The 18,911-nt window shown below is 42.9% G+C and overlaps 1 protein-coding gene and 1 pseudogene across 1 annotated transcript in view; both read right to left on the reverse strand.

The window, feature by feature from the left end:
• The window catches only part of ANK3 (ankyrin 3), a 662,261-nt gene extending 655,792 nt beyond the window's left edge, over positions 1-6,469 (reverse strand). The window contains exon 1 of the mRNA XM_072823184.1: positions 6,313-6,469. Coding sequence (XP_072679285.1) covers positions 6,313-6,369 — 57 coding nt within the window. The 5' untranslated portion in view covers positions 6,370-6,469. The remainder of the gene's footprint in view (positions 1-6,312) is intronic.
• Positions 6,470-15,832: 9,363 nt separating this feature from the next.
• On the reverse strand, positions 15,833-16,319 carry LOC140631490 (meiosis expressed gene 1 protein homolog pseudogene; annotated as a pseudogene).
• Between the last annotated feature and the right edge of the window lie 2,592 nt (positions 16,320-18,911).

Below are 18,911 nucleotides of genomic sequence, written 5' to 3' on the forward strand. Positions count from 1 at the left end.
ATGGAAGTACTCTGTGATATCGTAATTTGTAAGAAATCTATATATTTGATCTTTGACCCTGTTTCTGGCATGAAGATCCTAAGATCTTAGAATTTCCTAAGATCTTAGAATTTCCTAAGTGATGAGAGGAGTAAAGGTGTCTTGTTATGTTAATGAGACGACTTTTTGAAAGCTCCTAAGGATGGGGACTGGCTGCCTGTGGAGTCAACTATGGGATTAGAGGGTTGGAACTTTCCATCCTACACCCCTGATTTCCAGAGAGGGGAAAAGTACTGGAAGTGGAATCAATCACCATTGGCCAATGACTTAATCAACCATGCCTGTGAAATGAGGCCTCCATTCAAACCCAAAAGGAGAAAGCTTCCAGATTGTTGAATAATAGAGATGCAGTAAGAGTGGCATTCAGAGAGAGAGACAGCATGGAAGCTCTGAGCCCTCTCCCCATACCTTGCCCTATGCATCTCTTACATCTGGCTATTCCTGAGTCATATCTTTATATATTAAACCAGTAATCTTGTAAGTAAAATGTTTCTCTTAATTCTGAGAGCTACTCTAGCAAATTAACTGCACCAAAAGAGAGGGTTTTGGGGCACTCTAATTTTTAGCCAGTTTGTCAGAAGCACAAGTGATTACCTGGGCTTGCAATGGGCATGTAAAGTGGTAGGGCAGTATGTGATTGAGCCTTTAACCTGCGAGATCTGATGCTATCTCTGGGTAGACAATGTCAGAACTTAGTTGAATGGTAGGACATCCTGCTGCTATCAGAGCACTGCTTATTCTGTAGGGGAACCATTGGAACTGGAGATCAGAATTCTTCTATTTACTTCACAGAAATGGGCAAATGCTATAAATCAGGGCTTTTTTTTTTTTTTTTAAGAGGCAGTTTACCAGCATACCATTAATCACATCTCAAATTTAAAAAAGAAAGAGAAGAAGAGGGAGGAGAAGCAGAAGGAGAAGAAGAAGAAGCAGCAGCAGCAGCAGCAGCAGCAAGCCTAAAGGCTCCACAGAGTCCAAGCAGTTATCCCAACTGCTCTCCACCTACCATATGAAGTATCCCTCTTCTTTTATACTCCATTCAAACTCCTTGTCTTTAGTGAACGCTCAGTTACCAACTCAAACTCACTGAGATGTCCTCTTGCTATGTCCACCCTGGAACTATTAAATGTCTTATACTCTAAGATGTCGTCAGTTACAAAAAGCACAATTTCTATAAAATCAGATTTTCAGAGAAAAATAAATCATTTAAATTAAACAATATAAAATAAATCAAAAGCTTCTAACATTTGGAAAATTATCTTAATATCAGGAATGCCAAAATATGAGGGGGAAATGCTTCTGAAAAACAAGAGACTATATCACTTTATTATTAATTATCTATAGCTTTCTCTAAGCATTTAATTTTTAAAATCATAGACTAATTGAGCGAGAATGAACTTTACAATTTATTCCAACTCTCTCTTTCAAGAGAAACTCCAACTTTCTCTTACCAAGCCCAAGAGATGTTAAGATTTTGAGGTTACAGCATAGTAGGGGGATTAGAAATAGGGACTTCATTCTTGGCCTCCTGATTTTATCATCATTGCCTTCTCACTGCTCAAGCAGACAGGAGTTCCAATCCAGCTGCAGCCCTTACCAAACTACAACCTGCATAGCCTTTCTATGAAAGCTCAGTTTCTTTGTGTATAAAATAGGTAATAATCATACCTACCCTGTGGTTTGTTTTGAAGTAGACAATATCCTCCATGAAAAGCACAAGAGATCATGGCTGGTACTACTAAAGATGTGTACATCTTCTCTATCCAACTGGATAATGAAATTTTTTTAAGTAGGCTCCTCCCTTAACATGGAGTCCAACTCTGGATTGAGCTCACAACCCTGAGATCAAGACCTGAGCTGAGATCAAGAGTCAGATACTTAACCAACTGAGCCACCCAGCCACTGCAGATTATGAACTTTTTTATGTATACTTATTTGCAGCATGGTCTATAGAGGTAAAAAAACTGGAAGCAAGATAAGTGTTTATTAATCTGGAAAACAGTAAATAAATTATGGTCAATCCACACTGTGAATATTAAGCAGCCATTAACAAGAATAAATTAGAGCACTTTTCCAGACAGTTCTCTATGCCTTTTCACACATTTCCATTCTGGGTCATTTTTCAGTGCAGAAACAAGAAAGTATAAACTCTCCATTCCTGATACCCCTCTCCTAAAATTCTTAGGTGCCTTCGTCTACATTTTCCCATCTTTATTATATACTATAGCCCAAACTAAATTGAGGCACACGATTAAGTGAAAATCTAGGCATGGAAAAATATCTGCTACTGGCTCTGTGTGATCCTTGAAACTCTGAGTAACTTGGATTATGAACTTATTGAGAGTGAAAGCCAAGACGTGCAAAAGAATAACTTTCACTTGATAGGAACTCAAACATATTGTTCAAATGGTTAAAGCTGCCCCTAAATCTGATCATTTATCAGATATCATTTTTATCATTTATTTGATCATTTATTCAACAAACATTAGTTGAAGGCATACTGTGTGTCAAGCCCTGTATTTGACTCTAAAGAGCAGAGCTGCAGTCACAGAGCTCTTTGCCAGGTTTCATATAAAGTGTCATGACATGAACAAAAGGGAAAAACAGTAGCCCCACACTTGTATGGCAGACTCCTGGCATCAAGCCTTAACATTACCCAGAAGAGCTGCATAAAGCAGAAATGCAATTCCATGCTAGAAGAACAAAATAGCTACTAATGAACACAGTGTTATCTTTAAAACACTTCGGAAACCGCCTTTCCAATTTGGCAACATACAGTTCTTTATTCCACAATGGCATTTAAATTAACTTCCATTTTACCTCTTTTCTCTACCAGGGCAACTCCGGATATTCATCAGAAAACAAAATTAATGTTAGGGCCAATTTTCTAATATTTCCCTTTCCTTAATAGTTTCTGGAAATGGCAGTAACCAAGCATCATCTGATGAAACATCAAATAATTTCTCTTATAGTTTAAAGCTCTAAGTCCAAACACTAGTTCACTTAATCTATTTACTAATATATAGTATAAAGTACTAAAGATAGTTTATTCCAAAAAATTACTACCACCTATTCAGATCTGAAAACATGTAACTTTCCTGTGACTGCTTTCTTCCTGGCCAACATAAGATACTTGCTATTTAATCCATACAGGACCTTCCCAATAAAGGAAATTCAGGAATTAATTTCCATAGAATTGATTCTACTTGGGTGCCATTTCACTCCAGTGTAACGGGAACCTGACCGGTTCCTGGAAAAATCTTTGTCCTTTTGAATATAAACCCATTTGTTCATTTTCAAACATACTGAAACAAGTGTCTAGCAGTACTTAAACTATGACTATAGATTTTGAAGATTTTACCATATCCATTTGGGTCCAGTCAGAAAAAAGATACTCAGAGACTACACGTAACTTTGACAGAACTTTCAAGCTATAACTAATCACAGTTGGGCTTCTAGTACTCAAAAAACACATTTCATAGATAAAAATAATAAGTAAAAACTCTATATTAAAAATAAATATCTTTAAACGTCTAATAGAAAGTAGATAATATCAAATTAACCTTAAAAATTGTATCACGGATAGAAGGTAACATAAAAATTCAAGCCGTTTTCACAAATTTAGGTTGTTGACTCAGGATGAAAATGAAAAACAGAAATTAAATGTCCCTATTCCAGATACTTTTATTGTTCCAGCATTAATCCAAAATCAATCCAGCATTCACATTGGGAGATCCAAGAGTAGAGTTTTGTGATCAAGAGCCCAGTCAATACATACAGGGACAGGTTACTTCAGATCTGATTAGATTATTAGTAACCTTGATCTCAGAAGGGTAGCCTTTACTAAGTTTGGAGGTATTGTGGCAAGGCTAAACATTTCTTTTTTTTTTCAGAGATTTTATTTATTTATTCATGAGAGATACAGAGAGAGGAAGAGACACAGGCAGAGAGAAGCAGGCTCCTCACAGGGAGTCTGTTGCAGGACTCGATCCTGGGACCAGTATCATGCCCTGAGCCAAGGGCAGACGCTCAACCGCTGAGCCACCCAGGTGTCCCAAGGCTAAACATTTCAATTAAAAAGTGTTAACTCATAAATTTCTTACATAAAAGTGTCAGGTAGCTCACTGGTCTCATCAATTTCAAATATTTAGTTTATTCAAAAATGTAAAAATGCCACTTATATGGGCTAGAATTTCACATGATCTCCAATTGGGATTATACTGATCTAGAATTTCAGTAACATAGTCTACAAAAATATACAAACATAAGTTACTTATTGGAAATCAAGCTAAGAACAACCACTGAGAGTCCAGAACAATTATATTCTTTTCAATTACCAAAATACTCTTCTAGAATCAGGCAGGCTCACTTGTTTCATAAACACTGTAAAAGGGAGGAAAAATTTGAAATACTGAATAAAGGAAAACCACAGTCCTAATGTAACCACTGCCACAAAAAAGCAAACAAATTCAGAATCCACAGTGTTTCCTTGGATTCCAAAACACACCACTGGTCTTTATATTGTCTGAAGGACATTGAGCCACATTCTCTGCTGTGGAACCTAACACATCGCTGTGCAGGTTACGAAACAGATATTTATTTATGCTTTAACAGAAAGAATTCTGAGAACCATCATAAATGGTTCATCATAAATAAACATTTATTTAACTACAGTCCAGATTCGCAGCTCACTTCTTCATCCTCCACTGATTTGAGAACTTAGAGGAAATCAGCCCCGGAGATATTAGTAGCTGGGGAGAAGATACTCAGTAGATTCCTTCAGTTTTTGTTTCAGAGTGGTGATTTTAATTTTACATACACTTTCAGTAGTGAAAATCTGCTTCCTTAAACATGTACCTGATTGAGCCCAGGTCAGCAGATTATAAGGATGCCAGAACTGCTAAGGCAGCAATCCATGTCTACTCAGACTGTCCCCCTCTAGTTTTCCTACTGTAGCCTTACCAGAGGTGGTCTACCCTCTTGGAATAAGGCCGGGCTATAACCCTAGCGTGACTCCCAACCGTCCTTTTAATAGAAAGTGGTCTCTTCCTAAATCAGACAAGCCACACTCATTCTCAACAAGCAAAATCAAAAGTCAGAATCAAGGTAGCCATAAAAACCACCAATTAACTTCGCCAAGAGGTAAGAGTCCTCTTTTGAAGACTTCTCTTGGACTCCCTGAGGATTCTGACAACCAAAGAAAGACATGATAAGGGCTAGATTTGTATGTTTCCAGCGCAATTCTACGTAATTTGAAATTTAAGTAAACTATTGCTTTCAAGGCTACTCGAACATACCTCATTTTTTTAAGGGTAGTATTTCTTATTTTTCAAGAATAGATCATTCACACACGTTGTTTTTTTTTTAAAGGTCCCAAAAGGTACATGAAAGTAAGTCTCCCTTTCACTCGTCCACCCCCACCCCCCCCGCCCCGCGCAGGTGCCTCCCCAAGAACTACTGCGTCTTGAGGCCCTTCCCGTCGACCTTCTATGAACGTACAAACATACGCAAGTGTTTTAAACCAATTATCCCCTATTATACACTCAGTGGCAGCTGCAAAATTGCTGCTGAACGCCTCTGGGCGTAAAGGAGGCAATCAGCTCGGGCGTGCGGGGTGGAAGGGACGGAGATTTATCTTGAAGCTGTGGTTTCGCACACCGCGCGCCCGGTTGTCCCTCGGTGGCAGCTCTCCGCGGGGGAGGGCGTGAGACCCAGCACGAGCCACCCCCGGGGCTGCCTCTGTCCGTCCTGGCCTGCCTTTCACCTACGTCCCAATCTTTACGTAGATTTTGTATTCTTCCTGGAACAAGTGAAGTACCTCGACTCACCTTTAAAAAAAAAAAAAAGCCTGATTCTGAAGGTAACTTTCAGCACCGGGTGACCTCGTCCCCGCCAACCTGCAGCCTGCTTCCGCCGCGTCCCGGGAAGGGACCAGGAGCCAGGGATGGGAGCCCCGAGGGGCGACGGCGCCCCGAGCCCCGCGCCGCGCTTTCCTACACACGAATGTTCCCGAGCAGAAGCCCCAAGTCCTCGGGCGCCCTCGCTCCTCCCTCGGGATGCTCGAGCGGCTCCCGCCCCAGCCCCGGGCCGCAGCCCCAGCCCCGCGCGGCCGGACCCCCACGACCCGCAGAGATCGGGGTCCCCCCGCTCGCCCTCCCGGTGCCCCGCGGCGCCCCCAGGAAGGCGGGAGCCCAGGCAGCCCCCGGCGCCCCGCGGCCCCCGCCCTGCAGCCCGTGCGGGAAGCCACAGGTAGGGGGGCGGGGCGGCGCTCACCTGCGCACAAGGGGCGCCCTGGGCGCCGGCGGGAGACCCGGTGGCGGAGGAGGCCATGTTGCGAGCTGCTGCCGCCGCCGCCGCTCCTCCAGGAACTCCGGTCCCCCCTCCCCGCCCCGCTCCTCCTGCCCCCAAACGCGGGACTTCTGGGGGGAAAAGTTCGGCTGCGGCTCGGCCTGGCCCGGCCCGGCGCGGCCCCGCGGCGCCCGCCCCGCGGCTGTCTCCTCCCCCTGCTGGGCCGGCCGCGGCCGCCAGGTGCCCGCCCGGGCCCGGGCGCGGGGGAGGGGGGGTCGGGCCAGGTGGGGAGGCGCGGCCCGGCGCGAGCGGGAGGACGGCCTCACCTGGGCGGCAGGGGCGCGGGGGGGAGGGGCTCGGGCCAGGTGGGGAGGCCCGGCGGGCGCGGGAGGACGGCCTCACCTGGGCGGCAGGGGCGCGGCGGGGAGGGGCTCCGGCCAGGTGGGGAGGCCCGGCGGGCGCGGGAGGGACGGTCTCACCTGGGCGGCAGGGGGGGGGGGGGGGGGGCTCGGGCCAGGTGGGGAGGCCCGGCGGAGGCCCGGCGAGCGTGCCCAGGCGGGCGCGGGAGGGAGGCCTCACCTGGGCAGCAGGGGCGCGGGGGCAGCCCTGGGGAGAGACCGAGGGCGAGTCCCGGGTCCCGCGGGCGTCCGAACACAGTGCCCGTAGTCGCCTCCATCATGAGAACAAAATAAGAATATTCTCCGTTTGTTTGGCTAATTGAACTATTCAAGTTCAAGTGAATAAAGCCATCGAGCACTATGGCTTTGGCCTCTGTGCTAGTACGAACCCACGGCTTCAACCCCACAGAAGCAGTGTCTGCCCGGCGGAGAGCCTCCCAGCGCGGCCCCAGCAGCGCGCACACTGCCTCGCACACCCCCGGCTACTTGTCCAATTAAGAAACAAACCCCCAGGGCCGTCCGGGATGTGAGGCAGGCGCTGAGCGTGATCTAGCAGGGAAATAGGGGACAGGACCTCTGAGCGTCCTTGTTCCTAGGAGCTTAAAGAGCAAGGCTTGCGGAGCTCCTGTCCTGGACCGGGCTGAGGGACAGAAGGATTCAGGACCCGACCCCATCCGACCCCCCCCCCCCCGGAGCATTTATTATTCGGATCAGAAGTGAAGCAGGACAACCACCACCCCTCCTATAAGTCTCCCAAAGGGAGAGCCTCTCCCTGGAGTCGGGGGAGACTCCTTCAGTCTGCATCAGCAGGGCCAGAGCTTTGAAGGACAGCGAGTCACATCGGCCAGAAAGTTACTTCCTTTTCAGTTCTCTTTTGGGTTCTTCTGACTACTGCAGGAAGAAAGTATTCTGATAAACTCTCTATTTATCAAAGAGCGGGCCCCTGGCTCAAAGCCCTAGGTAAGCACTGGTACCTAACTAGAATTTATAGCATTGTTTTATTGTCATTGTTCAGTTTCATTGTTTATTGTTACTGTTACTTTCTATTTATGGCAAGTGAAAGTGTTTTCTATTTATGGTAGAGTTTCCTTTTTAAGCAAGTATATGTAAGGGGTTTTTTGCTTGTTTTGTTTTGTTTTTAGATTTTATTTATTTATTCAGGAGAGACACAGAGAGGCAGAGACATAGGTAGAGGGAGAAGCAGGTTCCTGGCAGGGAGCCCTATGTGGGACTCCATCCTGGGACTTCAGGATCATGCCCTGGGCTGAAGGCAGGCACTAAATCACTTGAGCTACCCAGGGGTCCCTATATGTAACTCTTTAAAAATTATATAAATATAGTAATAATTCAGATGGGACTGAGATAAAGCAAAATTCTAGAGGTAGGTAAGGAATAACTGAAATATACAACAGTATTTTCATCAATGAATGACAACAAAATGCAGGAATGAGTCTTTAACAGAAAGTAGTGACTTAGGTGTGCCTCTGATTTAACACCTAACTCACTTCCTCTGTAACACACATAAAGTTGAAATAACATTTACTGGCATCAGCTCTGTGTTGGGCTCTGTGCTAAGCATCTTCATATTATCACGTTTAGTCCTCCTAAAATCTTTGCAAGACAGGCAGTACAATCAGTAAGTTGAATCTCAGAAACATTATTTTGGACAAGGTCACAAACCAATAGAACATGAATGACTATTTGAAGTTTGAGCATCCCCAACTTGAGTTTTGAAAACCACTTCAGTATTTAACATATCCACACACACATAAAATTTGAAATTTTATATCAAATTCAACATCTCCAAGAGATCCACACGTGCTCCAAAAAGTTTAAGAGCCACTGTTATCATTACTTACAAGACAAGACACTCCCATATCTTGGGTTATAAGGTCCGTGGAGGCAAATGCTCTGTCTTCTTATGTCTTTACTATACCCAGCCTGGTGCTTTATCCCCTCAGGAATTGGTTGAGCTCAATCAAATTTGGGAAGCACACGATTCAGGCTACAAGAATGGGGTGAAGGTGGCTTGGGAAGAGCATTGCTTTAGTCAATCCTGAACACGCATGGAAATTTTACAAGCCAGCTCCCTGGCACCCATATAGCCATAAAAGTCATCTTAAACAAATGGCAAGCAGCCAACCAGGTAGCCAAAGGAGGCAGGAGGGTGCAAAAGCCTGGCTGGAAGTTAGCACAAGAAGCAGTACCTGGGAGATGATTCCAGAAAGTGGTGCTTTCCTACAGAGCTATTCCAGGGCCGTCTACTTCTGAGATGCACTTGTATTCAGGTTGAAGACACTTCTCCTCCAGATGCAGCTTACAGCACACTGAAAAAGCTGACTACAAGAAGTGACTGGGAGTCTGGCAGCACTCTCCTACCTTTAAAAACTAAAATTAAACCCAAATCTTTCCGTACCGCCCATTACCTCCTCTAACTTTGGCCTTCTGCTCTCTGTCCCTCCCTTCACAGCCAAGTGTCTTAAAAGGATGGTGGTCCCTTGCACACTCCTCTGTTCAGTCACTCTCTGCCCCTCCTCAGCTACTGAAACTGCTCTTCTCAAATCACAGTTAACATCTCATTGGCCATGGCCATTGTGGAGTTGTCCAGACCTTATCTCAGTTGACCTCCCTAGGGCACTTAATGTGGTCCCCGGTTTCCTTTCCTTCCCCTTAAGTAGTTTCTTGAATTCTGACTCCAGGCTTCCTTACTTCTGAAACCAGGCACTGTCTGTAATCTCATCCACAGTGAGGCTTCAGCTATCACCTAACAACTCCCAAATCCAACTAAGATCATTTCCCTGAGCCCCAAACTCATACTTTGTCAGGTCTAAAAGGGAACGCCAAGCAACAAAGACCTGGAAGCCAGGAGAGGGGGCTGGGAGGTTCTGGAGGCAGGGAGGCTCTGGACCTCCTCCCTCCCAGTCCAATCAGATATCAGAAATGGGGTCCTAACTAATTCCTTAAAATCACTCTAAATCGTCTCCTCTTATCCATCCCTGCCTTTGCCCCTCTACTTGCTACAAGTTATTGAGCAACTACTATGCGCCAACCATGCCAACTTGCATTTTCTCATCATCTCACTAGACAACGACAGTCACCTGAATTTTGTGTAGGGCATCAGTTCTGCCATCCAATATTATAGTTTTTCTATAATTTCAAATCTGTTCACATGACTACACACTGTTAAAATCTTGTAAGAGCATTCTTCATGCTTCAGAGTAAAGGTTAGATGTAGTGAGGTCCCTGACCACTGCCTCTACCTGAACTCAGCTGTTCTCCACCAGCACCTCCATCCCCTTGCCCTTCTCCGTCTCTGTCTCAGGCACACTATACACATGGCCATCCTGAATTATCTGCAGTTCCCCCCAAACACCAAGTCCATTGTCTTTCTACAGGCTGTCCCCACTGCCTAGAAAACCCTTACCACCATCTGGTAGGGGTTTACCACCAGTCCTCTGCCTCCTCTATGGGGTTAATTCTTATTCATCCAGCAAGACTCCATTCGGATAACACATCTTTAAGGAACTCTTTCCTGATAACTTTTTCTTTTTCTTTTTTTTTTTTTTAAGATTTTATTTATTTATTCATGAGAGACACGAGAGGCAGAGACATAGGCAGAGGGAAAAGCAGTCTCCCTGTGGGGATCCCGATGTGGGACTCTATCCCAGGACCCCAGGAACATGGCCTGAGCTGAAGGCAGATGCTCAACCACTGAGCCACATAGGCACCCCGCCCCTGACAACTTTTCAATTAAAATGTGGTTCAGGGTCTCCTGGCTGGCTCAGTTGGTAGAGCTCACAACTCCTGATCGTGGAGTCTTGTGTTTGAGCCCCCACGCTGGGCATAGAGATTACTTTTAAAAATATAAGATGAAATAAAATTATTAAGAATGTAGGGGATCCCTGGGTGGCTCAGCGGTTTCGCACCTGCCTTTGGCCCAGGGTGCCATCCTGGAGTCCCGGGATCGAGTCCCGCGTCGGGCTCCCGGCATGGAGCCTGCTTCTCCCTCTCCTCTGCCTGTGTCTCTGCCTCTCTCTCTCTCTCTCTCTCTCTATGTCTATCATAAATAAATAAAAATAAATTTAAAAAAAAGAATGTAGTTCATCACCCTTTCTTTGTTTTTCCAAAAGATCTTGCAGTGTAACTGTAGTTATTTTAAAGACTATTTATAGTCTTCATTCCATTTAGTGTGAATAGTCACATGTTTTAATTACAGGGTACTACCCCAGACCCTTTCATGGGTGTTATGCAGTATATAGTATGTGCACCATATTAACATTGTAAAACTTCAGAATTGTGAAACACATATACCTTCAAATGTTTCAGATAAGATGTATAGATCAGTATAACCATTGCTTTCCTTGTCTGTCTTCCCTTATAACGAAAAGCTTCTTGAAGCATCTGACTCTTTTTCAAGTCTAAATCTCCAGTATCTAACAGAATGCCAGACTCAACAAAGGCTCGCTGAATAAATTCAGAATATATTTGTGAACTTGGACAGTATTTCATAGGACAGGTTCCCAAGGTCGAAACCCGATACCTTTCCTTGCTTCCCTCCAGCTTTCCCCCCTCTGGGCTACACTATACCTTGCATGCACATCAGATTTCTCACTGTATAATCATTGTTTGCATAACTGTGTCTGCAGTGAGACGGAGCTGGTTGAAAGCAAAGATGATGATGTATTAATCTCTGTATTTCTGTGTTCGCAGTAACCAGCACAACGTCAGACCTTTTACATCCTGGCTCTGTACACTCCGTTGAATGATAGAGGGTAGAAAAAAATCAAAGAAAGAGAGAGAAAAGAAGGAAAGATAAAAAGAAGTTGGAAGAAGTCTGGGTGAAGATGATTTAATCTCTCTCTTTTTAAAAAAAAAAAAGTCACTCTACTGGGGGGCAGGAGCCAGAGCCTTTATATTTTCTCCCAGAGGATAGCATTTTGATATATATTTTAAGATTTTATTTATTTATTCATGAGAGACACAGAGAGAGAAGCAGAGACACAGGCAGAGGGAGAAGCAGGCTCCCCACGGGGAACCCCATGCGGAACTCGATCCCGGGACCCCAGAATCATGCCCTGGGCCGAAGGCAGGCGCTCAACCACTGAGCCACCCAGGTGTCCCTAATTTAATCTCTGAAGAGAACTCTAATAGAATATTCTGAACTCCTCACCTCGCAATATTTGTCATGTTTGTGCATCACCTTTACTGCTTAATATTTTTATTTAAGTTAACTTACTTTTTAATCTTACAAACTTATGTTTAAAAGAAACAGTACTGGGATGCCCAGGTGGCTCAGCTGTTGAGCATCAGCCATCGGCCCAGGGCGTGATCCTGGAGTCCTGGGATCAAGTCCCACGTCGGGTTCCCTGCATGGAGCCTTCTGCCTGTGTCTCTGTCTCTCTCTGTGTCTCTCATGGATAAATAAATAAAACCCAAGAAAGAAAAAGAAAGAAAGAAAGAAAGAAAGAAAGAAAGAAAGAAAGAAAGAAAGAAAGAAAGAAAGAAAGAAAGAAAGAAAGAAAGAAAGAAAGAAAGAAAGAAAGAAAGAAAGAAAGAAAGAAAGAAAGAAAGAAAGAAAGAAAGAAAGAAAGAAAGAAAGAAAGAAAGAAAGAAGAAAGAAAGAAAAACACTACCTTATTATGTTAATGGAAAATCACTTTCACTTGCATTCAAAACAAAATATTGTAAATTCTTTGATTTATTCTGTATTGTGCCTGAGGCCCTCTTCTTCAATTAAAAAAAATGTAACAAGGGTTAAGAGGACACAAACACTAGCACTAGGTGTAAACTTTCTCCTCAGTGTTAACAGAAGGAGTGAAAAAGAACTGAAAAGGGAATATCTTATACAATATTAATATTTATTTAATACCATGTCCTTAAGCCACCTAAAGTTACTTCAAGAACCACCACTACAAGGACTATAGGAACTTTCTTCTCTTACCCTCACTCTGCTTATACATTTATATATACATTTATATATTTCTCCACAACTTTAGATAGACACCTGGGTGGCTCACTTGGTTAAGTGTCCACCTTCAGCTCAGGTCATGATCCCAGGGTCCTGAGATCAAGCCCCACATGGAGCTCCCTGCTCAGCGGGGAGCCTGCCTCTCCCTCTCTCTTTGCCCTTTCCCACCACTCATTCTCTCTCTCTCTCTCTCTCTTTCTGTGTCTCTCTCTCAAATAAATAAAATCTTTATTTTCCTTCCAGAGTAATTTCTACTAAATGAGACTTTAACTCACAATTGTGTTTACACAGTAATTTCCCACTGGACATTAGCAAAAAACAAAAGTCGATTTTTTACATGCAATAAAGAGGAAAATAAGAGTACTACAGAAAGTTTGTGCCTGTGAGAAAACTTTTTTTTAAGTTTAGGAGATTATGGTTAGTGAATATGTGTTTGTTTCCTAAGATCAGCAAGTAATAGAAAAGCATTTTTCAAATAAAAGAAACATATTTGGTTACCACTATCCATGGGGTCTGTGACTATACATGGGAATATGTCCCATAATTTGTCAATTTTGTGAAAGAAAACAGCTCACCAAGCACAAAGTTGAACCAAAATGTTTTCTCTCTTGTGGCTTATGGCCTTTCTCCCCATTTATGGTCTCAACTGGGTAGAAACTCATACTTCTAAATATACGATAAAGATCATGGCTTGGCAATACTTTATCAAGGTCAATTGGAATGAGAAACAATGTTTATTCATTAAGTTTTGCAATCCTGTGTAGAATATGGTTAAATAACTTATTTTAGTGTTCACTTCCATTACTTAATTCCTTAACTTTCATAAACATTTGAAAGGAAATAGAGATTATTCAAGTATCTCCTATGGAATGAGAAACACTGTCTGACTCAACATATTTGAGATAACTAATTATTGATTTTAAAAACCCAATCACATGGGGTGCCTAGCTGGCTCAGTCAGTAGAGCATGTGACCATTGATCTCAAGGTTGTGAGTTCAAGCCCTATGTTGGGTGTAAAGATTGCTTAAAAATAAAACATTAGAAGAAATCACAAATTAGTTTACAAAATGGGATAATAAACTTCATAGTGATGGGACACCTGAGTGGCTCAGTGGTTGAGCATCTCCCTTGGGATCCAGGTGTGATCTTGGGGTCCTGGGATTGAGTCCCACATCCGGCTCCCCTCAGGGAACCTGTGTCTCCCTCTGCCTTTCTGTGTCTCTCATGAGTAGATAAATAAAATCTTAAAAAAAAAAAACTTCATAGTGGTAATAAGCTTCACAATCATAATGAACTTCATAGTATAGTTACAGAAAAGATCACTTTCTCTCCACATGCTGAGTATGAAAATTTTTCATCAATTCCTCTACTTTGGTCCAGGATTTCAAAAACACAGAAAGTGATGATAATATGAACAACAATAATATCAATCCTCAAAAGGACATATAAAAAGTTTCCATAAAGCAAAACGAATTAGCAGTGGGAGGTAAATTGGTAACTTTCAGCCCCAAATTAAGAAAGAAAAGCAAATTTTTCTTATTACCCTTGCCTGACTTCCCACTGAAATGAGCTGTGTTGGTCTAGTTGAGGACCTGAGGAAAAGAAGGAAAGGAAAGGGAAAGGAAAGAGAAAGGGAAAGGGAAAGGGAAAGGGAAAGGGAAAGGGAAAGGAAAGGAAAGGAAGACTTGGAGTTGTTCACTGACATGGTACAAGAAGAAATGAATAAAATGAACAGACTTTCCTTTAAAATGTTTTCTTGTCCCCACATCTTCTGTTTTAGTTTCCTCTTGCTCTCTTTGCCCTCCTCCATCCTGTTTCAGCTAAGCCAGGACCAAGTTCTCTTAATTCAGGCATTTTCATCCTTGTCTGAAGTCAAGGGAAAAAATAACCATGAAGCTCCTTGACCTACTCCACGTAAACTTTGCTCAGTGCCCAGAGAATGGCCTGTTTCAGTCTTGTGTTTTATAAAGCTATGTCTAGTGGCCTTCTGTGGGACTCCTGCATCGAGGAATTCTAATTGTACACCATTTGGACTTCAAATCTGAGTTTTGAAACACAAACCAGAAAGGAAGGAAATAAATAAGTTCGATTCGATGAAATGGAAACACACAGCACAACTCCTCAACACAGCCCCCAAACCAGCTGCTACCTCCCAGAGCATCAAGAATTTCTGGTCACTAAGACAGTCCTATAACTGACCATTTAATTTTGCCCCCTCTTCCCCTTGTCCACTCTTTCAAGAACAGTGTGTGTGTGTGTGTGGCTTGCTTAAATTTTAAATTGAAAGTTTTAGAGAGCCGTATTAAAATCCTTGTGGACACTCAGGATCCTGATACAACCAGACTTGGGGAATCACTGACTTAGTTAAAACTGTTAACTACAGAAACTGTCTTCACAATCTTCAGCTCAGGCCTGTCCCTTCTTTATAATATAATCATCACTTTCCTCTTCTGAAGACTGGTGCTTCCACATGAAATCGAGCAAGTTTCTCCACTACAAAAGGGTGCCACACCCAGGTGCCATTCCCATCACAGTTACGCTAGAGTTGAGTATTCATGTTACATGGTTTTGGCAGACAACCCTAAGAAAACCACTATATTTAAAAAATATTTCCTGCAAATGGAGATACGGTGTCTTAAAGAAGGAGAGGGTCTACCTTTCTTCACACAGAGGTAGTCACCCGCTTCCAGAGGTCTTCCCCAAAAGGGAACATCAAACTCAAAGTCCTGGGAAAGCAGGAAATGGTGTTATATCCACCACCATAGATCCCAGCACCTAGCACTGGACCCATGCTAAATTAATGCTTGTTGACTGTCTGATCTATGTATGTTAGGTACGAGGCTTCCAATTCATTGAAATATACTTTCTCCTCTCCATCCCTTTTATCTTCTCTTACACTAAATTTATAAATCCATAGTGAACAATTTTAACAAAACTTTTTTTTCAACTTCAATGCTTCTGCAGTTATATTTTAAAACAGAACAGGATGATCGATATCAGGTTTCGTGGCTTTTGTGTTTCACAACATTCAACCGAAGTCTGCCTTTTGAATTTTATTTTGTAAAATGACATTTACATGATGTAGAATGAAGCAATCAATTCTTAAGAAGTAATGACAAGAAACACAAAGAACAAAGGCTAGTGCGCATAGATTTTCACTTTGTAGACTTGTCATCACACTCCCTCTGTTTGTTGTAGTAATAGAAAGTTTGTCTTTTCTCTGGAGTTTCTTCACATAGCCTGTCTCTGGCCAACGATCTACCATAGAGACTTGTTTCACTTGTTTATATTCAATTTCATTCCTGTATCCTGCTTGCTGAAATCTGTACATTTTCTCTCTTCTGACCAGTTTTTGGCACGACTTACTGATTTTGGTTTCATGTCAGAACTAGCCATGGCTATGGAAGTCTTATTGCCAATTCTTTCTCCTGGCTGTTCCTGGCCCACCTTCCACATTGAGGCTTTGGTTGGGGCTGCTGCCCTCTGCCTGTCATAGTCTTGCTCCATTTATCCCCACCGCTAACATCTTCATCTTGGTCTTTTATTAATGTCAACAAAACTATTGATAAATAGAATGGAAAGATATATAAAGATATATGAATGCTACATGTTGTTACTTGTTGATTTATATGACAATGACATAAGAAATTTATTTCAAATACTTTCTTTTTGGGCAGCCTGGGTAGCTCAGCGGTTTAGCGCCGCCTTCAGCCCAGGGCGTGATCCTGGAGACCCGGGATCGAGTCCCACATCGGGCTCCCTGAATGGAGCCTGCTTCTTCCTCTGCCTATGTCTCTGCCTCTCTCTCTCTCTCTCTCTCTCTTTCTTTCTGTGTCTGTCATGAGTAAATAAATAAAATCTTAAAAAAAAAAATTCCTTATCCCCCCTGCAAAGCCTGGCCCCTGCCTGCCTCTCTGACCTCACCTCCTGCCCTATTACTCTTTCTCTGCAAGCTCCAGCCCACCAGCCTAAATTCTGTTTCTGAAATGTGCCCAGACCCTTCTAGTCTCGTGGCTTCCCTACCTGATGCTCCTTCTACCAGAATCATCTTCCCTGCCCTTCCTCCAGGTCTTCTTGCTACCTCTTTCTTAATATTTAGGTCTTGGGCAGCCTGGATGGCTCAGTAGTTTGGCGCGGCCTTCAGTCCAGGGCCTGATCTTGGAGACCAGGGATTGAGTCCGGCATTGGGCTCCCTGCATGGAGCCTGCTTCTCCCTCTATCTGTGTCTCTGTCTCTCTATGTCTCTCATGAATGAATAGATAAAATCCTTTAAAAATAATTAATATTTAGGTCTTAACATCAAGGTCATTTTTCCCCAGAAGCCTTCCAGGATCTTCCAGTCTTGCTTCATCATCAATCGTGTTTTTCTTTGCACAACATTCATTACTATGTGAACTCTCTAGTCTTGTTCATTGCCTGTCTGTCTCACTAGAATATACGCTCTATAATCTTTTTCCCATTTCTTAACTGCTATATCATCAGAGCATTCAATAGTGCATGCTCAAGAAATATTTATAAACATCTACTTAATGAAAGTTTATTAACAAAACTCCCATGCTCCTCACCACAATTTACTGCTTCCCAGGACTGGCTGAGCCTCTTTCTCATGAGTCACATTATAACCAGGGCACCTGGGTGGCTCAGCTGGTTAATCATCTGCCTTCATCTCAGGTCATGATCTCAGGGTCCTGGGATCAAGCCCCTCATCAGGCTCTCTGCTCAGGGAATCTGTCTCTGTGCTCTCCCTTCCTCTCTCAAATAAATGAATAAAATATTTTTTAAAAAGTCACATCACAACAGTTGGTTGGGAAACCATTTCATTTGTGTTGTTCCATCCATATTCCTTAACTTATATTATCACCCCAGAAGCATAAGCAGACAAAAACAAACTAGACCAACTGTGCTGGCCAGTTAGTTCAATGCAAAGATGATGCTATGCTCCATTTAAAGAACAATACTGTTGAAAATGACAGCCTCACCTTAATAGGGCTAAAATTCTGTTGCTTAGATAAGCAACCTTGCCAAGTGGTTTACCTCTGAGAATGCTATTCTTCAAAGATCTCATTAACAATGAAAAAGTGGGGGGCACTGGGTGGCTCAGTGGTTGAGTGCCTGCCTTTGGCTCAGGGCGTGATCCCAGTATACTGGGATCAAGTCCCACATTGGGGTCCCCACAGGGAGCCTGCTTCTCCCTCTGCCTATGTCTCTACCTCTCTCTCTCTCTCTCATGAGTAGATAAATAAAATCTTTTTTAAAAAATGAAGAAGTTGTGGTCTATAAGGGAAAAAACTTCCATTTCACACCAAGTCCAGGGGAAATCAACAGGATTTCTTTTCCATAATTACGTCTTGCCATGAATATAGTCATATGTATTTCTATTCATGACTAGATTATAAATTCTTTACGAGTAAGGACTATGATTTTTGCATTCCCATGATGTTCAACATAGAGGTATTTAATAAATACTCAATGTCTTAAATAAAGTATAAGAAAGGGGAGGAAACAGTGGAAGTGATTGATTTCAAAGCAGTCGAAAGCCTTCTGAATCTGGGGCCCCTCTGTGGCTCAGTCAGGTAAGCATCTGACTTTGGCTCAGGTCATGATCCTAGGGTCCTGGGTTGGAGCCCGACATTGGGCTCCCTTCTCAGCAGGAAGCCTGCTTCTTCCTCTCCCTCTGCTTCTGTGCACATTCTCTTTCTCTCTTTCTCTCTCTCTGATAAATAAATAAATAAATAAATAAATAAATAAATAAATAAATAAATAAATAAATAGATAAATCTTTTAAAAAAAGAGAGAAAAGAAAGCCTTCTAAATCCCTAGCCTGAAAAAAATAAAATAAAATAAATCCCTAGCCTGTTAAAAGGAAGTAATAAGCATTTGATTTGCAATACTGAAGAGCACAGTTGTGGTAAAAAGTCAGGATCAGGATTCAGAGAGCCAGAATCCCTGCCCCCTTACAGGTCCTTATGGCTGGACTAAGAATCAAATTGACAGGAGATACACTAACAAGAGGAAAATAAAATGTAATAGGCATACATACTGGGAATCCACACAGACATGGAATGCCAGAGACAGGCAGGCAGGGATATATATATCATTCTGAACTAAGCAGAACGAGGTAGGGATTTGGGACCTCAGAGGAAAGGAATGCATTTCACAGAGTGAGAAGAAGAGCAGATGTTTGGTAATTAGATGTTTGCCCTGCCATACAGATGGG

The sequence above is a fragment of the Canis lupus genome, chromosome 4, assembly GCF_048164855.1.
Source record: "Canis lupus baileyi chromosome 4, mCanLup2.hap1, whole genome shotgun sequence".
In the NCBI taxonomy this organism is placed as follows: domain Eukaryota; kingdom Metazoa; phylum Chordata; class Mammalia; order Carnivora; family Canidae; genus Canis; species Canis lupus.